The sequence below is a fragment of the Metopolophium dirhodum genome, chromosome 6 (genome assembly GCF_019925205.1).
Source record: "Metopolophium dirhodum isolate CAU chromosome 6, ASM1992520v1, whole genome shotgun sequence".
Taxonomy (NCBI): Eukaryota; Metazoa; Arthropoda; class Insecta; order Hemiptera; family Aphididae; genus Metopolophium; species Metopolophium dirhodum.
The window spans coordinates 34,210,711-34,220,974 of NC_083565.1; the positions used below are offsets into that span (position 1 = coordinate 34,210,711).

The window sequence follows — 10,264 nt, forward strand, 5'->3', positions numbered from 1 at the left end:
ATTGTTTTTATTTGTATACAGTTATACGAATACAAAATATAATTATTATAAAATTGGTAAAGAATACAATATTGTTGGACACATATTATGTTAACAGAATGTCAGACTGTTTGAGTAGGTAATTTCAAATGTTTTTCTTGAATTTAATAAAAAAATTTATTGATTCAACAAACATATAATATATTATAATACAAACATTTTTAATCGAAAATAAAAATATTAGTTTTTATAAACTGTCAATTTATATACACCCTTATTCTTTATATTGTTATCATTTTCATGAAATCTATATTTTAAATGATACCAATTTATAAGTTACTCTTATACTCGATGAGGAAATAAAATATTTAATTTGAATTAACGAGCTGCATTGTCTTAGCTAATATATCAATATAAATGTTTGGTCATCCAAAGGGTACCTACCTACCTATATTGTTTTAAGACTGACACATTTTTGACCACGGTCTTAAAAGATAATATCTTCTAAGACCATGTTTTTAACTAATCTAACTCAAATTACAAAAAGCTGATAAAAGACATACCTACAGTAGCTATAAAAAGCATGTTTATGCTAGTCATACTTCTCCATTCTTCTTCTTCACTACAAAATCATTTTGAAATTTGAAATTTGATAAATTTAACTTTAAATACTGATATAAAAAAATGTATTTTACCACTATTAATGCTTCAACATGTGCAGGCCGCCTTTAATTTCAAAATTATTCTTATTTACACAAAGGAAAAACCAAAATGTTAAGCAAGAAAATTATTCAAAATCTCAAAGAGAAATTACAACTTTTGTTATATCAGTATTAAGAGGATGTCTATCTATTTGTTTTTTCTCACTGGCCCATGCGCAGCATAGACAAAACGCATTACGCAGAATCTTTCTATCTATGTTTTTAAGTAATCTTAGAGTAAAACCATCCATTAAAAAATAGAGAATATATAAGAGAATAATATTTTTGAGAGAATGACATATCGATTTTATAATTTATTGTTATTTGACTTTATATTCGACTTTCAAAATAAACAAAAAAATGTTATACATTAAAATGACGTTAAAATTGTTTTGAGACAATATTTAGACAAATCGATATGACATTCCCTCCAAAATATTATTCTCTATATTTTACGTAATGGGCAATTTTACTCTAAGATTATAGTAGAGAGATTAGAGTCTCCAAAATTTTTCTTGCCCCTTGAAGTGTTTTTTAAGTTGTATTTGAGGCTTATAACTTGAAAAATACTTAAGTCAAAATTATTTTTATTCACCTAAAGATTAAGCTGTAATCTGTATAAATAAAAAAAATATTTTATTTGTGGCCAAATTATAATAACCATTATTTACACATATGTATTTTAATGTGTATAAAATTGATCAACTTGATATAATGAAATAATTTCCATTAACTTACTTGGCCATATTAAAATAAAATACCTATAAGATTTTAATTCGGAATTTTTGAAAGATAATTTAGTACTAACTAATCGTTAAAAGTTATAATACAAGATAAAATTATATAGAGAATAATGCTTTATTTTTTAAAATAAAATAAGTATCAAATGTTAACCTAACGTTTGAACAAATAAATTAACTTAAATTAATATACTTTTTTTGCCTTTAAAATAAAATGTTTCACTATTACATTAGAATTTAAACAAATAAACAATAAAAAATTTCAAAATAAATAAGTTAATTATTAACAGAAATGGATAAAAAAAAAATTTAAGATATCACTATTATTAAATTTTATTATAGAATTAGAAAAAAAAAATGACGTTTTATGAAATTATAATATTTAGTTATTAACATTTAAGTATTTTATAATTGATAAACTGATATTTTTATTTGTAAGGCAAACTTGCTACATAATAATATAATAATCAAAAAATTAAATAATTTAAGACATTTACAATAAGATTTTATATAAAAGTTACTTTTTGAACACTTATCGTCCTTATCCATTTTATAATATGTAGTTAAACATCCTTTTTATCTTCAGGGGTCTGCCATTCAATTCTTTCTTCATAGAACTTGAGAACAATGTGTGGGTACAGTAAATTAATCTCTTCAGCTAAGATTAAATCACTTTCTTCAATTCCTTTCCACTTCATTAAAAACCTCAGTTGCCCAGTAGCGTCAGTTGCGCCAATAATTTTCTCAGGTATTTTTTGAGCTGGAGTAATTTCAGAATTATTGACTTTTACCTCTGACACTCTGTTCTCATCATCATCAACCTTCTCATTATTTTCTTTTTCCTCTAACACACTGTTTTCATCATCATGAAACTTGTCATTATTTTTGTTCAGGTCGGACTTATCGGAAATATCTGTCATTTTCTTCGGTTGAGGAGCTTCTAGACCAGCTTCTGATGATGTAGAGCTTGTAACAGTTGAATTAGATTGTTTACGTTTACGGCCACGTTTTGGTTGATCCTTTTCTTCTTGTTTATATTTGTATTCGAAAACTCTAATTAACTCTTCGCAATCAAGATTTTCTTTGGGTTCCCAAGTATTATAGTCATCACCATAACCTTTCCACTTAAGAAAATATTCCACCTTGTTATTACTTGAACGTTTATCTAAAATTGTTTCAACAATGTACTCTTCTTCTTCGGCATCAGAGCTTGATTTTATCTTGTTTTCCACTACTTTTTTTGCTCTGGAACAAAAATACGTTAATATGTTAATAATAATACATCAAAATAGACATATAATTTATTTAAATGTTTTTGTTGCAGATGACACCAAAAAAGATCATATAAATTGTTACACTCGCACACAGCAAAATGGAATATCTTAAACGACACATTTAGTTTTAATATTCTTTTAAATATTATAGGTGTCATATTTTAAACACGCTTATTTAAAATATTACATCATATTATTTGAAACAAGCTTAATTTTAATGTTTTTCTTTTTACATGTATTATAAACATCATATTTCAAACATGCATAATTTATTATATTAAACATTATTAATCCACTATAAAAAATATTACTAATATTAATATTAGTATAAAATTAAAGTATCTATCAATAATTCATCATTCTTTTTTAAGTTCCACAAAAAAAAAAATTGGTATTACATAAAAATGCCCATATTTTCTGAATTTTTTTTTTGTATTGACGCTTTCAAAAATTACTGGGAATTTTAAATTTTGACCTTACTAACACACCTGTTATATTCACTTTCCTATCAGGAAATACATTTCTTATTTCTTAAGTAGAAAATCGGAGCATTTTTACTATGTACCTACTCAAAATGGGAAAATGTTTATGAAAGACAAAAAAAAACATAAATCATTGTAAAATCAATATCACTTTTTTCCCTTCCCTCAGAATCTAAAATAGCAAGAACCAAAGTCCACACATGGTGTAAGTATTATTTTGATTATAATTTACTAGTTGAAGAAATATAAATAACAATATAAATGCTACATTTTCTTTTCAATATAATATATTTCAAAACTTGTATTTAGTATTGTTTTGTTTTTAATAAATAATCACCCAACATCAAACCACCCATCTAGGTATACAATACACACACCCACCAAATTTGTATGTGTTGCTGAAGAAATGACTACAGAATCGCCGCCACTGAATTAGTCCATCTATAAAAATGTTTCAGAATATTAAAGTAAAAAAAATTAATTTTTATTAAAATATAATTATATTAGTGTTACCTATACATACAAAATTCAAATACTGCTTTCTAAAATGGAGGAGGGATGACCATGTACAATAAATTACTATATATAATGTTTTATTTTTGTATTTAAGGCTATTATTTATTATTTTCATAAAAAAAAGTCAGTCTGTCTTTTGAAAAACACTTTTCAAGTTAAGCAGAAATAATGTATAAGATTAGGCCATACTTAGGATAAAACTATGAAAAAACAATAATATGTGTGAGTAACAATAATATACACAATTATAGGAAATGATATTATCAAGAGCTCTTTCAAAGAACATACTATAACTATAAGAGTAATGTTGCAGTGAATTTTTAGACAATAATTTGCCAAATTTTTCATTTATCAGCTTCAAAGGAAAAAAACAATTTCAAAGCTATGCAGTTCTATAATTTATGGTAAAAATGTTATATTTAAAAGTTTAAGGACTGTTCTGACAATGCTCCACTAACTCCAACCGGCAGTTAGTCTATTATTTAACAGATGTCAGCTCTTACCAATCACAGTAAAATTATAAGTCACCGTTAGGATAAGTGAATGAAAGAATTGTCGGTAATCATTCGGTAAGAAACCTATAATCGCTGGTTAGCGTTAATGGACACTTAACCGGACATTATGAGAATAGCCCTAATATATTTCAATTCTTCTTATACTTAAGATCAGTGTTTGTATGTCTGTGGTACATATACCACTAGTGGTACGCGGAAAGTTTGTGGGTGGTACACTAACAAAATCTCCCTTTAAAATAAAAATGAAATGATCAATGAATCATTATTCACTTTAAATATTGTTTGGTTTATAATTTTAATGATATAAATAATAATTTTATTGTACATATTATTTCATTTTCTTTTTGTGATTTCAGTATAAGTGAAATGATGTATATATTTTTGATAAGGAAAAAAAAAGGTTATTTGGTAAGTGGTACATGAACATTTTCCAATTGCGTAAGTGGTACTTGGATATAAAAAGGTTAAAAATTGCTGTTTAAGATTCTATAAGAAGAGTGAACAATTTAAAAATGCACCATATAGTGATATTTTCAACCCAATAAAATTGTGGTTAGCACAAGAAAATAACAGATTAATAAAATCATAAAAAAAAAAAAGGTGGATAAGTGGATGTCGCTCTGCTGTACAGTAGTTTACAAGTGGGTCACTGTAATGGATGGTGTTAAATTTGAATTCAATGATATAATATCATTGTATAAGAAAAACAATTCTGAGCGAAAACGGTCAGTCAGCCTATGATTTTACAAAGTATATTTGATGATATTATTGTGAATTAAGTAATTTATATATAACCTATTTACGTGGAGCCTTGTTTTAAATTTTCAATCCTTAGCCATAAAAGTTAAACATTTTATACATTTTTAACTACAAAATAATTAATAAATTATAAATTTGATAAATGTTGTCAAAATTTGAACTTTAAATGCTTATAAAAAAAAATTGTGCCTATGTATTTTTAATATTTTTCAACTGCTATTAGAACGATATATCAGGAGCCTTATATTAAATTTTCACGCTTTTTTACCCAACAAATAAAAATTTATTGATATTTATAGAAAAAAAACTAAAAAAATTGAAAACTGACAATGTCCGTAAACAGCTCAAAAAGAGTCAAAATATTTTCAACATTTTATAGTGTATAGAAAATGCTAATATAAACATTCAGTGAAATTTTCAAGTATCTACAGTCATTCGTTTTTTAATTACAATAAAATAAGAAAATTGTTACATGAGAAATCGAGTAAATATCAAATGTTGTAAAAATATAAATTTCAGACGCTCATAAAAATTTAATTTAAGTTTCTTCTAGACATTTTTTTTTTGATAAAGGTAGACAAACTTATGAGTAATCTTATATTACATTTTCAAATCTTAGATTTAAAAAGAAAAATTTTTATGAATTCTCATCAAAATAATTTGCTATTTTTCGTGATTTTTCCGTATTTTGTCAAAATTTGAACTTTAAATGCTTATAATTAAAAACTGTGACTAAGGATTTTTAATTTTTTTCATCTGCCTTTGAAACTATAACCTAGGAGCCTTCTATTAAATTTTCAAGCTTTTTTACTCAACAGATAAAATTTTATTGATATTTATAGAAAAAAAACCTAAAAAAATTGAAAACTGACAATGGCCGTAAACAGCTAAAAAAGAGTCAAAATATTTTCAACATTTTATGGTGTATAGAAAATTCTAATATAAACATTCAGTGAAATTTTCAAGTATCTACGGTCATTTGTTTTAGAGTTACACCAAAAACCAAAATCGATTTTTTTGAAAACAGATTTTGCGTATAAATTCCCGTTTTTCCTTAATTTTTCTTTTGTTTTTCACGTCGCTTGTGAAAACTACTGAGAAATTTTTACTTTTGACCCCCCAAAGTACCAACTAGATTCACTTTCCTATCAGAAAAGTTACTATTGAAGAAAATCCAAGCACTTTTACTGTCCTAAAAGGTGATGACAGACACAAAAATAAAAAAAAATTAAAAAAAAAAAAACACACATCATTGTAGAATCAATACATTCATTGCTTCGCTCAGAATCTAAAAATGATTGTACTTGTGGACTTACATTTTGTTAAAATTATATTAGTCGTAATTGTTATAATCAAATTTTCATACAAGTCGGTTTATATATATTTTTTTATCATTACATTTAAGAAATAAAAAGGTGTCATAATACATACAACACCCTTAAACTTTTCAATTAAGTTACTAAGAGTTATTTTGTTATGTTATTTTTATATTATAATTTTTTTTTTTTTGTTTATTGAAGATCAAGGTTTTATTTTATACTTATAATTATTTTGTTTTTATAAGAATTTATAATAAAAATACATTATTAGGTATATTGTATTTACTATACATAAAAAGTTGAGTTCAAAATATATTTGTGTTAAATAAATAATTAACATTAGGTGACTATATTTTTGTTTTATACAATATTTTGGCCTTTTAATTGTAATTATTGCTTTCTTATCCATAATATGATGTATATCTTTTTAACTCAAAGAAATGATCTTTGAATATAAAAAAAACCTATTTTATGACGTTCAGTGTTTACAATTCGGTTATTCTTTTTGAGGAACTAACAGTACATTGTTGTAAAAATGTCGCTGAATGTAATGATGATTTGTGAAAAAAAATTTTTAGGGTCCAGTCTACCAAATATCTAGGTATAACATTTGACAGAAATTTAAGGTGGAATTTACATATTAACAATATAGTAAAGAGGCTACGTTCTTCAATCCCCAAATTTTATAAACTAAAAAATATCTTGCCTGTAAATATATTGCGTAATAAATATTTAGATCTATATCAGTCATTGTTCCAATATGGATGTTTAGTGTGGGGGGGGGGGGATTGTCCAAAATTTGTTTAAAGCTATTACAACTTCAATAAAATAAAATAATAAGAATCTATTTAGATACAAAAACTATGGTAGGCTTAAGGAACCAAAATTATAAAGAGTTTAAGGTTCTGCCTATTAAGTCAGTTTACAAAAAAATAGTGATACTTTGGTTGGATACCAACAGAAATACATGGTTCAATACAGAGTTATATAAAAATAAATGACAACACAGGGCATTAGATGCATTAGTAAAATAAGTAAAAGCAACGTGTGGTCAAAAATGCATAGACTACCTTTGGCCTACTACATTTAATTCATTGAATTATGATATAAAACAGAAATTACTCTACTATAAAAAAAAAAAAAACATTAATGAATGGTTATTGGGCAATTTACTTTAAATCAAATTATTTTTACATTTTAAGCTATGTAAATAATTTTAATCTATGTTTGTTTTATTCGTGTATGTTTGAATATAATGTTATTTTTATAGTTTTCTTTTTATCTTGATCAATTTCTTAAAAATATTACATTAATATTTGTTTATTTAGTTTTATATGTATTTAGAATCTTACTTTGAATCTTTAATATTTTAATTTAATTTAATTTCTTTTTATTAATAATTATATTATATAATTTAATAACTATCTACCTATCTCCAACACAAGTTTTGCTTAAAGAAGATAGATAATTAAAAATGTTATCTTCAATAATAATTTATGTATATTTATTTTTTTTCAATCAATAATAATAAAAATAAAATAATAATAATAATATTGTATAAACTATTGAGTTATATAATTGATTATTGATAAACGATAACTTTATTCTATATATTGTTCCGGCATAACTCCAATCATAGTATGATTAATTTATTGTTATAAATCATAAATAAAAAATACATTTTTTTAAGTAGATATCCAAAAAATTAATAATTAATAGGTACTATTATTATTAAGACACTACTAATTATACTACTGATAAAAATTTATATCATAGATTTACAGAAATACTATTTTATATTTTTTTTATGTTTCAAACCATTTAGAACCAAGTGTAACAATACATTTGACTATAAAAATTTTATACACTGAAAAACATCATAAAATCATTAACCTATATCATATATTAAATAAATCACAATGTAAACATATTGATATATTTTGTGCCAAAACATTTTTATATGCTTCACCAATATAACTAATAATCATTATTTCAGATAAACGTTGAATTCATAGGTAGATCGTAGGTACGTCAATATTTTTATTTTTAATTTAAGCACCTGTATTTTGTATATACATAAAGTACCTATCTATATTCCACAAGCGCAAAAATACAAAACAACAAATAACATGTTCAATTAATGACAAAAAAAAAAATACATTTAAGGTACCTAGGTAAAATATTAACGTTTGATTATTATTGATTACACCATTTTAGTTACGTAAGATTGTTTGTTATTTAAATAGTTATTATTATGTAGGTATGTTTGTCTTGATGTATGAAAAAAAAAAAAACGAGTTATAACCTTAAAATGAAAATCATAGAGAACTCGTAAAACAAAATAAATGCCTAAGCTAATAATCGTCCAAAAACAAGTCTGTCAATAGGACGGGAATCCGATAATTTCCATTCAGGAAAGATCCCAGACATATTATTATTAAGTGCATAAAACGATGACAGCACCACACTACTAAGGTGGAATACCTACGAAAAACGAATATGAGCGTAAATGCGAATTGGGTTTTAAACAAGCAGCATATCTGCGGGAACGCATTGCGACGTAACCGCGAATCGCTGTTTGAAAGACAACCAAAAGTAAGGGAATATGCGTTTTCCTAAAAATATATTTATTGATTATATTATAATACGATATACTATGTATTCAAAAGTTTTCCTGTAAACTGCTTATTACATTTAGACAATAGCGACGGCGGCGGCGACGTCGCCAGATCGACCGATGGTGTATGGGGTTTTATGGGGCCGTTTCACATGGACTCGTATCGTACGAGACGTAGGTATAGACGTATAATTTTATTTAATTTAACTACGCGTTTCCCTCGCGGGTACGGCGCGTATGAATTTAATCGACATAAACTAATTAATGTTTTTATTTTAATCACACAAGTCGCGGTCTGTCGCGCGCTCTGACAAAGGCCGCAAACACTGCGTGTAAAAACCGAATCAACGTGAGGCGAATCTCCTCGCGTGTGCGTAAATATTGGTCGTCACTCACCTGGAAGGCATATCGGAGGCTTGCTAATGAAACCACCGGAAATCGATGTTCGGCGTCGGCCGTCGGGATGTACAAATCAACCGGACGGCGGGAAAATGGAAGTTCGTGACCACGACGACGACGACGACGACGACGACGACAGCTACGGGTGTGATGCGATAACGTGGTTGTAGGGCAAAGGAGTTTCGCACCGGAAATGACCAGACTATCGTCGGCCGACAAACGAGGTACGAGTAAACAGTTCAAAACAAGTAACGACGACGCCGAATGGACGATAATAAAATTGCGGAAAGCTGCGGCGGTGGGCGGCGGTACGTACTAACGTCAGTTTGTTCCCGGCGAGATAACTTATTATATAAACTTCCGTGCCGGCGACGTTGGCTAGGCTGCTTGGTAACGCGAAAACGCCGCCGACCCGAGGCCAATGAACGCGGAAAGGCCATTTCACAAGGCGCAGCGGCAAGTGGCAACCGCGATTTCTAAATACCTAACCTAGATAATAGATTGTACTATCTCAAATCGAGGCGTATATAGTAAGTTCTCTCCACAAATATATATACATGTATGTTTATGTATTGGTTCTGTCCACGGAGACTAGAATATTCTAGATTGTCCAGTGATTCTAGTCTTCGTGGTTCTCCGTGCGGTACCGAGATAACACCGTAAACGCTGATATCTCCGAATAAATTATTATACGTGTTGCTCCGACTGTTGAAAAATGAAAATGATGATACGTACCACGAACATATAGATATATTACCTACTCCGAAAATGTCGGGCTCCCCGAAATTTTGTTTTAGTTACGACCTTGCTCGGAGGGGCTTAGCCTCCAAATGTTGTATTTTAATTAAAGTATTAAATCCTTCATTAATTGTCCAATCACATATCCAGTAAACGACGTTTGAAGGAATTAGATATTTACAAAAGTTTAAATTTTAACAACGGTTCCATTATTTGTGTGCTTTC

The 10,264-nt window shown here is 27.3% G+C and overlaps 1 protein-coding gene across 1 annotated transcript; it reads right to left on the reverse strand.

The window, feature by feature from the left end:
- Positions 1 to 1,519: 1,519 nt before the first annotated feature.
- LOC132946541 (chromobox protein homolog 5-like) lies at positions 1,520 to 9,668 on the reverse strand. The gene is made up of 2 exons (XM_061016588.1): positions 9,299 to 9,668; positions 1,520 to 2,665 (listed from the first exon to the last, which is right to left on the reverse strand). Exons 1-2 carry the CDS (start codon positions 9,307 to 9,309, stop codon positions 1,984 to 1,986), a joined length of 693 nt encoding a protein of 230 aa, XP_060872571.1. The 5' UTR covers positions 9,310 to 9,668; the 3' UTR covers positions 1,520 to 1,983.
- Between the last annotated feature and the right edge of the window lie 596 nt (positions 9,669 to 10,264).